The following is a 17165-nucleotide window of genomic DNA, read 5'->3' as shown; positions in this document are numbered from 1 at the left end:
CCCTCCCCACCAGCAACCCTCAGTTTGTTTCCTATGATTAAGAGTCTCTTATGGTTTGTCTCTCTCTCTGATTTTGTCTTGTGTTAGTTTTCCCTCCCTTCCCCATGATCCTGTTTTGTTTCTTAAATTCCACATATGAGTGAAATCATATAATTGTCTTTCTCTGATTGACTTATTTTACTTAGCATAATACCCTCTAGTCAATCCACATCGTTGCAAATGGCAAGATTTCATTTTTTTGATGGCTGAGTAATATTCCATTGTGTGTGTATATATATGTATGTGTTTATTTTCTTTATCCATTCCTCTGTCGATGGGCATCTGGGCTCTTTCTATAGTTTGGCTGTTAGGGACATTGCTGCTATAAACATTGGGGTTCAGGTGCCCCTTCGAATCACTACGTTTGTATCCTTTGGGTAAATATCTAGTATAATTGCTGGGTCGTATGGTAGCTCTTATTTTTAACTTTTTGAGGAACCTCCATCCTGCTTTCCAGAGTGGCTGACCATCTTGCATTCCCACCAACAGTGTAAGAGGGTTCCCCTTTCTGCGCATCCTCGCCAACATCTGTCATTTCCTGACTTGTTAATTTTAGCCATTCTGACTGGTGTGAGGTGGTATCTCATTGAGGTTTTGATTTGGATTTCCCTGATGCCAAGTGATATTGAGCATTTTTTCATGTGTCTGTTGGCCATTTGGATGTCTTCTTTGGAGAAATGTCTGTTCATGTCTCCCGCCCATTTCTTGACTGGATTATTTGTTCTTTGGGTGTTGAGTTTGGTAAGTTCTTTATAGATCTTGGATCTTTATCTGATATGTCATTTGCAAATATCTTCTCCCATTCTGTTGGTTGTCTTTTGGTTTTGTCGACTGTTTCCTTTGCTGCGCAAAAGCTCTTTATCTTGATGAAGTCCCAGTAGTTCATTTTTACCTTTGTTTCCCTTGCCTTTGGAGACATGTCTAACAAGAAGTTGATGCAGCCGAGGTCACAGAGGTTGCTGCCTGTGTTCTCTTCTAGGATTTTGATGGATTCCTATTTTACATGTAGGTCTTTCATCCATTTAAAGTTTATTTTTGTGTATGGTATAAGAGAATAGTCCAGTTTCATTCTTCTGCATGTGGTGGCTCTCCAATTTTCCCAACACCATTTGTTGAAGAGACTGTCTTTTTTCCATTGGATATTCTTTCCTGCTTTGTCAAAGATTAGTTGACCATTGAGTTGAGGGTCCATTTCCAGGTTCTCTGTTCTATTCTATTGATCTGTGTGTCTGTTTTTGTGCTAGTACTGTACTGTCTTGACAATAACAGCTTTGTAATAGAGCTTGAAGTCTGGAATTGTGATGCCACCAGCTTTGGTTTTCTCTTTCAACATTCCTTTGGCTATTCAGGGTATTTTCTGGTTCCATACAAATTTTAGGATGATTTGTTCCAGTTCTGTGATAAAAGTTGATGGTATTTTGATAGGGATTGCATTGAATGTACAGATTGCTCTAGGTAGCATAAACATTTTAACAATATTTGTTGTTCCAATCCATGAGCATGGAACGTTTTTTCATTACTTTGTGTTTTCCTCAGTTTCTTTCATGAGTGTTCTATAGTTTTCTGAGTACAGATCCTTTGCCTCTTTGGTTAGGTTTATTCCTAGGTATCTTATGGTTTTTGGTGCAGTTGTAAATGGGATCAACTCCTTAATTTCTCTTTCTTCTGTCTCATTGTTAGTGTATAGAAATGCAGCTGATTTCTGTGCATTGATTTTATATCCTGCCACTTTACTGAATTCCTGTATGAGTTCTAGCAATTTTGTGGTGGACTCTTTTGCATTTTCCACATAGAGTATCATGTCATCTGCAAAGACAATTCTTTTTTTTTTTTTTTTTAAAGATTTATTTATTTGAGAGAGCGAGTACATGTACAGGTAGGGAGAGGGGCAGAGGGAAAGAGAGAAGCAGATTCCACAGAGTAGGGAGCCTGACATGGGGCTCGATCCCAGGACTCTGTGATCATGACCTGAGCCAAACGCAGATGCTTAAACAAATGAGCCACCCAGGCACCCCTGAAGTCTATTGCTGTTGTATTACTGTCAGTTTCTCCCTTTGTGTCTGTTAATATTTACTTTATATATTTAAGTGTTCCTATGTTGGGTTCATATATACTTACAACTGTTACATCCTCTTGTTGGATTGATCCCATATAATTATGTAAGTCCCTTCTTTGTCTCTTGTAATCTTTATTTTAAGGTTTTTTTTGGTTTGATGTAGTTATTGCTACCCTAGCTTTTTTTTCACCTCCATTTGCATGGACCCTTTTTTGGTCCCAACTTCAGTTTGTATGTGTTGTTAGGCATGAAATTAGTTTATTGTAGACAGCATGTTGATGGGTCTCGTTTTTTATCCATTCACTCACCCTATGTCTGTTGATTGGAGCATTCAGTCCATTTACATTTAAAGCAATTATTGATAAGTATGTACTAATTGTGATTTTTTTCATTGTTTTCTAGTTGCTTTTGTAGTGTTCTCTGTTTCTTTTTTTTTTGCTCTCGTGATTTGATGACTTTCTTTAGTGTTATGCTTGTATTCTTTTCTCTCTTTTTTTGTTTTGTGTTTCCATTACAGGTTTTTTTATTTATGGTATTAACATGAGGTTCATATATAACATTATGTATATAGGAGTCTATATTAAGTTGATGGTTGGTTAAGTTCCAGCACATTTTAAAAGCACTATATGTTTGCTCCCCCCTCCATGTTTTATATATATGATGTAAAATTTTACATCTTTATTTGTGAATCCTATAAGTAATTTTTCTAGATATAATTGATTTTACTACTTGTGTCTTTTAACCTTCATACTAGCTTTATAAATGTTTGATGTACTACCTTTTTCATATGTTTGCTTTTACCAGTGAAAATTTTCCTTTCTTAATTTTCTTACTTCTAGTTATGGCCTTTTCTTTTCTGCTTAAAGAAATTCTTTTAATATTTCTTGTAAGGCTGGTTTAGTAGGGATGAACTTCTTTAACTTGTTTGGGAAATTCACATTTCTCTTTCAGTTGTGAATGATTACCTTCCCTGGAAGAGCATTCATGGTTTTGTTGTTTTTGAGTTTTTTTGTTTGTTTTGTTTTGTTTTGTTTCTCCTTTCAGGACTTTGAATATATCCTGCCTCTCTCTTTTGACATGCAAAGTTTCTGCTGGAAAATCAGTTGATATCCTTATGGGTTTTCCCTTGTGCATAACTATCTGCTTTTCTCTTGCTGCTTTTAAGATTTCTACTTTATCTTAACTTTTGATGTTTTAATTATTTTGTGTGTTAGTGTGGACCTCCTTGGGTTCATATTATTTGGTGCTCTCTTCTTCCTGAACTTGGATGTCTGTTTCCTCTCCCAAATTAGGGAAGTTTTCAGTTATATCCTCAGTTAAGTTTTCTGCCCTTCTATCTCTCGTCTCTTCTTCTTCTTCTGCACCCCCTATAGTACTGCTGTTATTACACTTGATGTTGTCCCAGGGTTCCTTTAACCTATCCTCATTAAAAAATATTTTTTTTCTTTTTGCTTTTCAGCTTAGGTGCTTTTTTACTGCCCTGTCTTCCATCTCACTGATCCATTCTTCTGCATCCTCTAATTTGCTGTTAATGCCTCTAGTCTATTTTTCCTTTCAATTTTGTGTTCTTTAGCTCTGATTTTTTTTTTATACTTTCTGTCTCTTTATTGAAGTTCTCAGTGAGTTCATCCATTCTTCTCTCAAGTTTGGTGAGCGTTTTTATGATCATTACTTTGAACTCTTTTTCAGGTGGATTGTTTATCTGTATTTCATTTAGGTTTTTTTTGTTGTTGTTGAGTTTTATCTTACTCTTTCATTTGGAACATGAGCATGAACATGTGTCCTTATTTTGTTACCTCTCCTGGTCTTGAAGAAGTGGACTTGTGTAGGAATATCCTCTATGTAGACTCTGTGTGCTTGGCGGTTTTGGGTGGCCGGCTAGACCTGGAGTGTGCTTGGGCTGTGATCACCCTGGCGTGATAAGGCATGGCAGGTGGGGTTCTACCCTATGGGGATGGCTGGAGCTTGGGTCCTGGATCTGGCTATGGTAGCCCTAGCAGCCCAACTAGAGCACCTGAATTCTGATCCCATCTGCATTATCAAAGTGGAGGAACATAAGCAATGGTGCTTGCCAGCACCTGTGACCTGGAGAGAGTTCCAGTAGCTGTGCCACTTTTTGTCAGATGCTCTAGGGTTAGTAAATGGATTTTCTTCAGGTATAGTCAGTTACCCTTTAAACCACTGGTTTTTTGTTTGTTTGTTTTGGGTTTTTTGTGCCTCAGGGCAGGTGAATCTGTGCACCTCTCAGTGACATCCCTCCCTTCTGCAGGTCATCGGATCGAGGTGAAGTTTCAGATACTACTGTGTCTTGTCTCTCCTACCTTTCTCTCTGTGGCCCTTCTGTCCTTTGTTGAGCAGAAGTTGTTCAGTCAGCTCTCAGTTCTTCAGAAGGAATTGGTCTATATATAGGTGCAGGTTCAGTGTGTCCATGGAGGTTGTGAGTTCAGGGTCTTCCCTATGCTACCATCTTGGACCGCCTCTAGCTTTGCCTCTTTTTGTGAATATTTTTGCAGACTCATTTTCTATAAATTAAATTCTGAATCAAGTTATGGCTAAATTGCCTTCAATCAGTTTACATTTCTACTTAAAATATATTTGAGTTTCTGTGTACCTTTAACATCATTCACCCTGGGTGTTACCAAGTTTTTTAATCTTTGCCAGTCTAGCAGCTTATTTTTTCATTGGCATTTCTTTAACTATTAGCACAAATATATTACAAAATTTTTGTTTTTCTACTGTTTTGTCTAGAAACATTAGTGTTCTAGAGGGTAATATCAGTTGTTCCACTACAAACTATCCAATTAAACATTTATATGTGTACATTTTTGTGTAATATCTTTTTACAGTATTGCCTTCCAACACACCAAATGTTCGCAGGACCAAGAGAACACGATTGAAACCTTTGGAATATTGGCGGGGAGAGCGAATAGATTATCATGGAAGGCCATCAGGTAAATTCCAATTTACACTTTAATATCTGACAATAAATAATAATGAGAATGCAACAGTTTATGTATATTATGTGCAAAGCACTGTCTTACATATTTACATAAATTACCTCATTTTATCATCATCTTCCAAAAATGAGGCCAGAACAGATTCAAGTACAGATTTGTCTGATTACTATAGAAATGCTTATCTTTTTCTCTCTTTGGTAGCAGTTTGAGGTGAATGTGTGGCTTGAGAGTGTTATTATTCCATACTATTGAACAAGGTTTTTAATTGCATAAAGTAAGTCATTAGATCAGAACATGAGAAAATTATAAAAGTGGCAAAGATTAATAAGTATTCCCCTTTACTATTCTTATCCCATTTGCTCATCATATTTCTCTACAGAAATATAGACAGTGGGCAAGAAAGTTATTTCCTTTCTGTGATGGATAAGTCAAAGAACTAAGGTCACTTGTGAATGAATTATTATAAATATTTCATTGCTGGCTTTTGTGTTCTTTGTTATTCAACCTCACTTTTGATTTCAAGCAACAGAGATCATTCTATCATGTTTTATAAGTCATCTAGATTTAGGGTAGTAGAAACATAAGTGGAATTGGTTGGTATTTGTGTTGTTTGAGTTACTAGCTCTAGATTATAGTAATAGTACTGTATTCTCTGATAGTCTAAAAGGAAATGTGCTATAGTAATTTAAATTTTGTTTCAATATTTTTACTCTCTCAGGTATGGTACTTTACCTTTTTTGTTGTTAACTTTCAGGAGGATTTGTGATTGGTGGAATACTGTCCCCAGACACAGTATCATCTAAAAGGAAGTCAAAAGGAAACATTGGAAAAGTCAACAAAATGGATAATAGGAAAAGGATCTGTCTTGATAATGAGGAAAGAAGTATGAACTTATTCCTGAAAGTAACTTTTAGATTTTATTTTAAATAATATTGCTCTGAGAAGTAGCTCTTTACAAATTTTGGAATTTATTTGTAAAAACGTTAGATATAATACTTCAGGGTGAATTCACTTTTTTTTCTTTATTTTTTATTAAATTTTTTATTTTAATTCCAGTATAGTTTACATACAGTGTTATATTAGTTTCAGGTGTGCAATATAGTAATTCAACAATTCTAAACATCATTACTCAGTGCTCATCATAAGTATACTCTTAATCCCCTTTACCTCCTTGACCCATCCTCCCACCCACCTCCCTTCTTACATGCTTTATTTTAAATGAGTCCCCTCAGTGAAAGTTACTTTTTTTTTTCAACAAGAACGTTTTTAACTTGAAACATACTTCAGAATACTTGGTTCTAAAAGATATATATAAAACATTCCATCCAAGGAAAAAAGAATACACATTTTCTTCAAGTACACACAGAAGAATCCTCACATAAAAAGAGACATAACAAATATTACAAATTTAAGAAGACTGAAATCATACCAAGTATATTTTCCAACCACAATGGTACAAAATTAAAGATCAACAATAAAACAAAGCTGGAAAATCTACAATGTAAACTATTAAATATTTAGTATGTAAATATTAAACACTACACTACTGCACAAGCAAGCATTGGGCCAAATAAGAAATCAAATGACAAAATTGGTCATTATTTTCAGTGTTACGTTATTGTTTATTCTGGTCTCTATTTTATTTATTTCTGATTTTTCTTTGTTATTTCCTTCCTCTACTAAATTTCAGCTAAATCTTTTTCTAGTTCTTGTGGTGTAATGCTAAGTTGTTTCTTTGAACTTTATGTCTTAATACAAACATTTTATAGCATAAATTTCACTCTTAACGTCTGCTTTTGCTGCAACCTATAGGTTTTGGAATATTGTGTTTTCTTTTTCTATTTTGAATTCACTTTTTTTTTTTAAAGATTTTATTTATTTATTTGACAGAGAGAGATACAGTGAGAGAGGGAACACAAGCAGGGGGAGTGGGAGAAGGAGAAGCAGGCTTCCCGCCAAGCAGGGAGCCCGATGTGGGGCTCAATCCCAGGACCCTGGGATCATGACCTGAGTTGAAGGCAGGGGCCCCTTGAATTCACTTTTTAATGTCCACTCTTTTTTCCAAATTCTGAAAATAAACATATTTTGCTTTTTAAAAAAATCATTAATAGCATAATATAAAACACTTCCCCATGAGTAAATTACCCTGTCATTGAAGCTCACTTTTCCCATGCTCAAATTATGATTAAAATAGACATTTTAATGAATTTTTAGTGTATTACATACTTCTAGCTCTCTGAGAGAATATTCAAAACATTTTTGATGATGCAAGAATATCAAGAGTTATCATAACAGGTTTACAGAAAATAAGTTTAGTATGTTTGATTCTATATTAAATCATTGTGGTTTTTGGATTTTTGTTTATCAGAGTAGTCATTTATAAATAGGAAAATAGGAAGAGATTGTTACGCCTGTGGTAGTCTTTTTTTTTCTTTTCTTACAACTTGTCCATAGCGGTATTTCATACTAGACTTCCTTTTAATTGAGAAGAATTTTAAGTAAGTAGTTTGTATTACAGTGGTATTTCTTTTGCAGAGAATAAACTCATGGTAAATCTGAATATACCTCTGGGAGATCCATTGCAGCCAACAAGGGTAAAGGACCCAGAAACAAGAGAGATTATTCCCATGGGTAAGATTAGGGATAATGAAAATGCTTAATTTAATAATTAGTAAGGACAGATTGCTGGCTTGATGACTAGCCTATCTGCTTTCTCTTTTTCTTCCCAACTCTTTTAGAGCCAAAGTCCAGCAGAGTCTCTAATTCCAGTAAGCAGCCTATGTGAGGACTACTCTGGGGGAGCTCTGATAGCAAACAATGTCTAGGGGACACATAGCACAATGTATTTATCCTCTAGGGTACAGGTGTTATCATCAGGAGTGTTGCCTCCCCCAGTAGGGCCCAGGCCTTCTTTAACCAAGATGACACATGGGAACAGGTTTTTTTTTATGGGTAGCCGTTAAAATTTAGCTGGTAGATCCCAGAATACACCCTTAATGTGAGTCCAGACAGGGATTGTGGGCAGGATTTAGACAGCCTTCTGGGCCATGGGATGCCAATAATAGTACCTAGGAAATCAGACCTTTAGGGTGATGACTAGCAAGAACATTGATATGCCACACAAATGCCAGGCTTAACCTTAAGGCCAGCAGAGGGTCCTAGAGGCCTACTGTTGTATCTAATAGGCATTAAAAGTACATTGTCTCTGAGACCATGATTGGTTCCAAAGGATGGGCTATAGTGTGATGAGGGCAAGTAGGGGACACTTAGCTATTTACCAACAGGTAATATTTATATACAGGAAATATTTAAGTGTTTTAGCTGTTTTAACTATATTGGTGAGTACTGAGGACCATTTATCCTAAGTCAGAGGACAAATAGGTCAAATCAGAGAGGCAGTAGTGGTATTCCCAATTAAAATTTTGGCTGTGAAATAGGTTCCATTTGACATCTTAAGTAGTAAAGTTATTTTTATAATCAGATTGTTTATTTGGCAACAGAGGTAGAAGTACAGAAAATTTTGTTTAGTGTAGTTTCTTAACTAAAAACAATGCTATATTGTATCAGGTTGGAAAAGTTGTGAGTGTTGTCAGGAGTTCATAACTTTTTGTCTGTTTCTTGAGTCTATGTATTTTCTATATCCTGTAATCTGTGAGATTACTAACATTCCCAAATATCCAAGGAAACAGAAGTTGATTGCAGAAGAATATTTTAACTATATATTTGGAAAGGTTTATAAGTAAAAGGGAAATTCAGAAATGAGATAGTGATTGTGAGCAACAGTAAGTACTCTTGCTTTACTTGATAAAAATCTTGCTATTTAATAATCAGTCAAGCAAGCACAAAATCTATTATGATGATATATTTAATTGTGAGCTATGTTAAACTTTTTAAAGATGTGGAATTCTGTTTCTTAGCTAATTTTGTTTTCTGTCTGAGCTATAATAGAAATAATAATACTGCCATTGTTACTATTAATAGCTAAGACCTACCTAATGCTTATTTTGTGCCAGACAGTATTTTAAATATTTTATACACATTAATTCATTTGATATTCACAACTCTAGCATAGATGAACTATTATTGTCCCATTTTATAGAAAAGAAAAGAGAGGCACAGAGAGAGAACTAACTTGCCTGGTCATACAACTTGTGAGACAGACAAAATTTGACCTCTACCATTCTAGCTCAAGTAAATGACCTTAATCATTTCTGTCTTTGTAAGGCAGGTTTATATCTAGGAAAAATTCTGTTGTATATGTGTGTGTATATGTTATATCATTGAGCGTTATTATTGCTGTTTGCTTTATATTTATATTAGTGTTTTTCCCTTAGATCTTTTAAGGCCACGAGATACGTATCAATTTTTTGTTGAGCATGGTGAGTTGAAAGTGTATAAAACACTGGATACACCTATTTTTTCTACTGGAAAATTAATATTAGGACCACATCAAGAAAAGGGAAAGCAGCATGTTGGCTCAGATATATTGGTGAGTGTATTTCTCCATATGTTTATGTTGCTCTATTGGTATAACTCTGATTTATTGGACTTGATGAGGTATTAAAAATGCTGTTTTATCAGAAATGATATTACTGTAGTGCATAGAGAATTTTTCTGTTAAATCTGTTTAGAGTCAACCAGCTAATGGTTATTTAAAAGTACCTGTTCTGTGCATAGTGGTGTAACCTTGAAGTTCAAAAGTTTAAGGAATGTTCTTTACTTAAAAGAACCATATAATACAGGTTTGCAAACAAATCATTAGAGCTGTTGAAAATTAAGTCTAAATTTCATTTCACTGATCATGTAGTTTAGCAATAATGAGGTTTTAAAAGTCTTCAGAATCATGTCATCAGCAGTAGACTGAGGACTAGGAGCTACTTACTTCAATAAGCACTAAATAATGTATTACTATATGTGGCAGTATTACTGGCTGAAATTATAATGAGATTCAAGGTGAGTCCATCTCTTTCTCTCTGTCTCTCATTGGAGATACACGCCCCTGCACCATTGATGTGAGATATATATATGTTGTATTTGTACATTTTGAATTTGAAAATTACAGAATTTGAATATCACCAAATTTTAATAATATTTACTATTTTACTGCCATTTAAAAATACTGAGTCTAAGGCATATTTTTCAGTAAGTAACATTTCAGGAACCTGTCATATCATGCATTACTGGAGTATTGCATTCAAAACAATTGTTTTTACTGACAAAATTAAACTCAAGAAAGAAAAAAAGAAAGAACAACAAGCCCTTGAGTTTATATTATCAAAGAAGGGCAAATTGAGGCAAGAAACGAAGGTACACATGAAAGTCAAAGAGTAATTCATTAATACATTAGTATAACTAGAATTGGATTTAAAATACTTTAAAATATGCTTTAACCCAATCTTAAAATATTCTCCAGATACTATTAAAAGAGTAAAAATAACACATTGAACTAACTAAAGTAATGATGATTTCTGCATGAAGTTAATTAATTAATTAATATAAAAATGAAGATAAGCATTATGAAATATCATCATTGAAATAATAGCAGTTACCCATTAAACCATAATGCCTTTATTATACAAAAGAAAATTTAAATAGTAAATGTTTGAAAGTATTTAATCTGGCTACTATTCAAAGGAATCCACATTAAAAACAAGAATATTTTATATTTACATAGCTAGTAGAAATTATTGGAAAAATATTTGTACCCTTTGATTTATGAATCTCATTTCAGAGTATTTTCCTCAGAAAATAATTTAAAGGCTAGGGAAGCTGGACATATATAGGTATTTATTGTAACATTGATAGTAATTGCAAAAATTAGAAACCATTGGAAAGTGTTGCAGAAAGAAATGGTTATATTTTATATTTTGACTTAATAATAAGATGTCATTATATGATAATAAGCAGTTATATAGCATTTAGATGTTCCAGGTACTATAATAAGCATTTTTATATCAGTTTAAGCATATTATTTTTGAAGAATAGCCATATAAGAAGACCTTTAGGATAAATATTTAAGCAAACTTATGGAAAATAGAAAACTCTCTATTTTATTCTGACTAGAATTTAAAAATGAAAATTGAAGGAACTAGTATTGCCTTTAACTTTTTATAATGAAAATCAGAGTTAAAATTTTTTATTTTTTTGTATAATAGAGTATTTTTACGTTTTTTAAAACATGAAGCACACTTTTAAATATATGCTTTTGAGAAACAAAAGGGACCAGATGGAGAACTAGCATAGGCCATTAACTCTTTCCTTCAAACTCAATATGAAAGAATCTGTATGAGAGGGAGATAGTAGCAGTAGTAGATTTGTTAAAATCAAACCACAGAAGAATTAACAGATTAACTATGGGAGTTGGGTGTGGAGCTCTCCCAAAAGACAAGAAGAGATTAAGAAATGGAAAATAAAAAAGTGAAGTGATGTGGAGAACAGAAAAAAAAAAAACCAGGAGAAGAGAGGAAAAAACACAAATGAGTGAAGGGGTGGAAATATTTGAAAAATTAGACAATAAATGTTCCAGAACTAAAAAACAAAAAAGCGAGAGTAACATACTTTAAAGAACCAGAGTTCCTTAGAGAAATGTCTGAATGCAGGCCTGGAGCTGAGCTTGAAATTATATATATATATATATATATATATATATATATATTTTTTTTTTTTTTTTTTTTTAAAGATTTATTTATTTTAGAGAGAGAGTGTGGGGAGAAGGGGCAGAGGGAGAGGGAGAGAGAGTCTCAAGCAGACTCTGCTCTGTGCGTGGAGCCTGACACGAGACTCAATCCCACAACCCTGAGAATATGACCTGAGCCGAAACCAAGAGTTGGCGGCCTACTTGACTGCGTCATCCAAGTGCCCCTGAGCTTGAAATGTTTTTTTAATCATAACTGCTAGCAAACTTACCAAAGACCATTAGAATTGGGTCGTAAGGTCTCAGGATCCAACTTGAAGATGCTCTCACTGGACAAAGATGTGAAAACTTGAGAATCAGTAAGAATAACTTAAGTGGAGTGATACATATCCATTATATTTAAATTCATGAATTTGAAAGACTGCTATAAAAAAGAAAAACTGCTCTTGGAGAATTCCAGGAGCCTAACTTATTTTGACAACAAATATGGTAAATAAAGGGAAGTAAACATTTTTTTTTTGCCCTTTTCTTATAAACTGTACTATTATGTAACCAAATAAAAATGAGGTGACGTTGTCCTTTTTAGAAATATTCCAATTAGAGGTGCCTGGGTAGCTCAGTCAGTCAAGCCTCTGCCTTTGGCTGAGGTCATGATCCCAGGGTCCTGGGATCGAGCCCCACATCAGGCTCTCTGCTCAGTGGGACTTGCTTCTCCCTCTCCCTCTGATGCTCCCCCTGCTTGTGGTCTCTCTCTCAAATAAATAAATAAAATCTTTTAAAAAATTCCAATTAATAAATGAAAAGGGAATGGTAGAATAAAATATTACCATTTTGCAATCCCTGATAAACTGTTGGATCTGTCTAGGCATTGAGTATGAATGTCTGCTAACATCTAAAAAAGAAGATGACCCCAGAGGTTGAAAATAGAGCTACCGTATAACCCAGCACTTGCACTACTGGGTATTTATACCAAAGATACAAATGTAGTGATCTGAAGGGGCACCTGCACCCCAATGTTTATAGCAGCAATGTCCACAATAGCCAAACTATGGAAAGAGCCCAGATGTCCACCGACAGACTAGTAGAAAAAGATGTGATATATATATATATATATATATATATATATATATATATATATATATACACTCACACACACATACACAATGTAATATTACTCAGCCATCAAAAAATGAAATCTTGCCATTTGCAACGATGTGGATGGAACGAGAGGGTATTATACTAAGTGAAATAAGTCAATCAGAGAAAGAATTATATGATCTCACTCATATGTGGAATTTAAGAAACAAAACAGAGGATCATAGGGGAAGAGAGGAAAAAATAAGACAAGAAGAAATAGGGAGACAAACCATAAGAGACTCTTAATCATAGGAAATAAACTGAGGACTGCTGGAGGGAAGGAGGTGGGGAGGGTGGGGTTAAAAAAATTAATTAAAAAAGTAAATTAAAAAATATATTAAAACAAAAGAGAAAAAATAAATAAAAAACAGACAACCAGACTTTATGTGCCTCCTGATGGAAGAATACAATGCTATGTATGAAATAGTCTTGCCTCTTCCATTTCCTTTAAAAACAAACCAACCAACCAAAAAGAGAAAAAAACATAAAGCAAACAACAAAAATACCTGAATTTGATCAAAACTCTAATATCTAACTACCAATTTAAGGATATAAAGAATAGATGACCTTTCAAATGATACCCTGAGGTTGTAATCAGCAAAATTCAACTATGCAAAGATTTTTACAGCAAACTTTTCTGCTTGATTTCTTTAATAGGTAAGTTGCAAGGAATAAAAAAGAACCAAGTAGAACCTATAGATCAGTGTTTCTCAACCATGGCATTACTGACATTTTAGACTGGATAATGCTTTATTGTAGAGGGGCTTCCTGTGCATTGTGGGATGTTTAGTAGCATCCCTGACCTCTGCCAACTAGATTCTAGTAGTATTCCTCTAGTTGTAAGAATCAGAAATGTTCCCAGACGTTGCCTCTTGTCTCCTGAAATTGAGAAATTACCTTCAAATTGAGAACCACTGTAGACTGAGCAATTTAAGAGGATAAACAGACTCTTAAAAATACATTTAAGAGAAAATTGGGAATTTTAATACTGACTGGGTATTTGATATTAAATATTTATTTATGTTTAGGTGTGATAAAACTGTTGTAGTCGTGTTTTTAAAAAGCACCTTGGGGGTGCCTGGCTGGTTCTATTGGTAGAGCATGTGACTCTTGATCTCGGGGTCGTGAGTTCAAGCCACATGCTGAGTATGGAGATTACTAAAAAAATAAATAAATAAAACTTTAAAAAATAAATAAAAATTTTAAAAACACCTTGATTTTTTAGTACACACTGAATATTTACAGATGATTTATGATGCTGGGGTATTTATTGCAAAATAACGTGGAATGGGGGAAGTAAAGAGATGGAACAGGGAAGGTTGTTGGTATTAGATATTCATGGGAGTTCATCATTCTATTTTTGTGTACTTAAAAAGCCTTCCTATTAAAATGTTTGCAGAAGTGGAAAGAGGTGTACTTAGCTAAACTGAATAGATAAAGAAAAAAAAACACTTAAAAATATATGCTTGACTCTCTGGGTAGTATGTTTGTTACCTTTTTGTCTTTTAAATTGAGGCAAAATTTCTTTAGATGTAATAAAAAAATTTTTTTTATTAAATTATAAAGTACCTTTGGAACTTTTTGAAGAGCTTTTTTCCTATTTAGGGAGTTAGCGTATTATAGTGGTTAAGAGCATGAATTCTGGATTCAAAGTGCCTGAGTTCAAATCTCATTTTTGCCATTTACATTGTGAACTTGGAAAATTACACCCCTCTGTTGCCTCATTTTCTTCATTTGTATAAAACTATTAAAATAGTACCTGTCTCATTGCTACTTACATACATTAAATGAATACAAATTAAGTGTTCAGAATAGTGGCTGGCAAGGAGTAAGTGCTATGTTAAGTGCTAGCTGCTCTTGTTTTTCTGGTATTTTAGGCTCATTTTACAAAGTGTTAAGAAAGAAAAAGAGAAGGAGGTGGAAGAGGAGCAGTGATTCTCTGAGGCAATATATTTTTGATGGCTGAATCTCAAAATTTGAATCTGAATGTTTGAAGGCTTTATATTTTTTTAGTTACCCCAAAACCAGATCGTTGCCAGGGTGTTACCTATGTATAAAATGTAAAATTTGCCATGAATATGAATATGGAAGCCTTTATGATTGAGAGTTAGATTTATCCTCTTTTACTTTCTTAATGTTGATGCTTGTTTAAATGTATCATTTATTTGTTTTGCTTTTTGTTCTCTCTTTCATCTGTCAGATTGAATTACCTGTCCCAACCATGTAACCTTTAAAGAGGTGTATATAAAACCTAGCTTATTTTGTAGTATAGCTAAGTGATATTATTTACCGTGGTTCTGAATTTTCATAAGCTGGTAAATAATAAGAACAAAAGAAATTTCTTCCTGTATTAGTTTTCTATTACTGTTTTAACAAATTACTATAAATTCATTGACTTAAAACAACACCCGTTTATTATCTCACAGTTATATTGATTAGAATCCTGGTGAGCTTGGTGGAGTATTCTGTTTAGAGTATCACAGGGCTGGAATCAAGATATTGGGAGCTCTGTATCCCTCTCTGGAGACTCTTAGGATGCATCTGCTTTCAGGTTTATTCAGGTTGTTGGCAGATTTCAGTTCCATGTTGTTGTAGGACTGAGGCTCTCATTTCCTTGCTGGCTGTTGGCCAGAATTCAGTCTCAGCTTCTAGAAATAGCCTATATTTCTTGGCTCATGGCCCTCTTATCTTCAGTGCCAGCAACAGTCTATGTCCTTTTCATGCTTTGAATTTCTCTGGTTTTCCTCTGCTTCATCTTTCTTCTGCTTCTAGGAGAAATTCTCCACTTTTAAGGGTTCGTGTGATTAGAATAGGCCCAACTAGATAATCCAGATTTACCTATCTCCCAATCTCAAGGTCCTTTTTGCCATGTAACAAAACAAATTCTGGAGATTAGAGTGTGAACATCTTTGGAGGGTCATTATTCTGCTTACCACATTTCCTTTAAGTTTCTTTGTAGTGTGTTGTTGTGGTTGTTGAATTTGAAATGAGATTTTAATTTTTAATTTTACAGGTTTTTTATGTTAACTTTGGTGACCTTTTATGTACCTTACATGAAACATCTTATATAATAACAACTGGGGATTCATTCTATGTTCCTTCAGGTAAGAAAAATAAAGACATCTTCTTTCATATAGTTAAAATATTTATATAGTTGCTCATGAGTACCATGCAAATGGAAGCCACAGTGGTCAAAATGAAATGTCATGTGACTCATGCCAATACATATTTTGATTTTATCATTAGGTAAGTATGTTAGTATTTGGGTACATGAAAATTGAACAAGAATTGCTTATTACAAAATGTAAAAATATTTAGTTTTATCCACGGTAGGAGGAAAATTATTTCTGCTGTATTACCTATAAGACATTATGTAGTCAAGCAATTTTTAGTAGGTTATTTTAAACATACAGAATAGTATGTTTCATCAGCTATTAAAGAGCACAAGCCTCTGGAAAGAGGACTTTTAATTTGTTCATTTATTTATTCATCATTCAACAAGGTGATTGAGAGTCTGTCAAGCACTGCTCTAAGAGTATAGGATACATAAGTGACCAAAACGGGAAAAAATCCCTGCCCTAATGGAGCTTACATTCTAATGAAAGGAGACAAAAATAATAGCAGTGTTTATATAGTCCTTAGTATGTACCAGCACTGTTGTGAACACATTATGATTATTATAACTCAGTTAATCTTAATATGTATCAATTTCTAATATATAGAAATTTTCTCTTTCTTCACCCTTGTCTAATTCACCTTAGCATTCATTATCAGAATGATGTGAGATTTTCATTTCTGTCAAACCTTATCTGGATCACAGGTGATGGTTAACTCTAGGATTTTTTAGTTCATGGAATTAAATAAGACTTACTTTAGGTTAGATGAATTGATTAAAAAAAAATTTGATACTATATACTGTAACTGCCTTAGTGATGGCTAAACATTCAATTAAAAGGAAATGATTCCTATGGAAATAATTTTTTTCTTACCACTTTACTTCTAGGTAATTATTACAACATCAAAAATCTCCTGAATGAGGAAAGTGTTCTTCTTTTTACTCAGATAAAAAGATGAAAGATGAAGCAAAGTTTAAATACGTATGTGTGTCTATATATATATATATATATAGACACACACATATATATATACACACACACATATATATATAAAACAGTTTGTGCAGTTGAGACATTTATCTTTATAATTATTTGTGATATTTTAAAATAAAAATTTTATTCAGTTTTGTGTGTTCTTTTATCTGATAAACATTTCAAACCCCCATGTATCCTTCTGATTTTTTTATAAATGTACACATAGTCTGTAGTGATGCCCATATTCATAG

General features: G+C 33.8%; 1 protein-coding gene across 1 annotated transcript in view; it reads left to right on the top strand.

The window, feature by feature from the left end:
- Positions 1-16947, top strand: part of CENPC (centromere protein C) — a 75611-nt gene extending 58664 nt beyond the window's left edge. The window contains 6 exon segments of the mRNA XM_032400487.1: positions 4942-5046; positions 5807-5935; positions 7588-7683; positions 9387-9541; positions 15837-15927; positions 16827-16947. Coding sequence (XP_032256378.1) covers positions 4942-5046; positions 5807-5935; positions 7588-7683; positions 9387-9541; positions 15837-15927; positions 16827-16897 — 647 coding nt within the window. The 3' untranslated portion in view covers positions 16898-16947.
- Positions 16948-17165: the final 218 nt, after the last annotated feature.

This window comes from Phoca vitulina, unplaced genomic scaffold (assembly GCF_004348235.1).
Source record: "Phoca vitulina isolate PV1807 unplaced genomic scaffold, GSC_HSeal_1.0 scaffold3, whole genome shotgun sequence".
NCBI classification, from domain to species: domain Eukaryota; kingdom Metazoa; phylum Chordata; class Mammalia; order Carnivora; family Phocidae; genus Phoca; species Phoca vitulina.
Note: the sequence above shows the minus strand (reverse complement) of the source record. Positions and strands in the feature narration are given on the sequence as shown.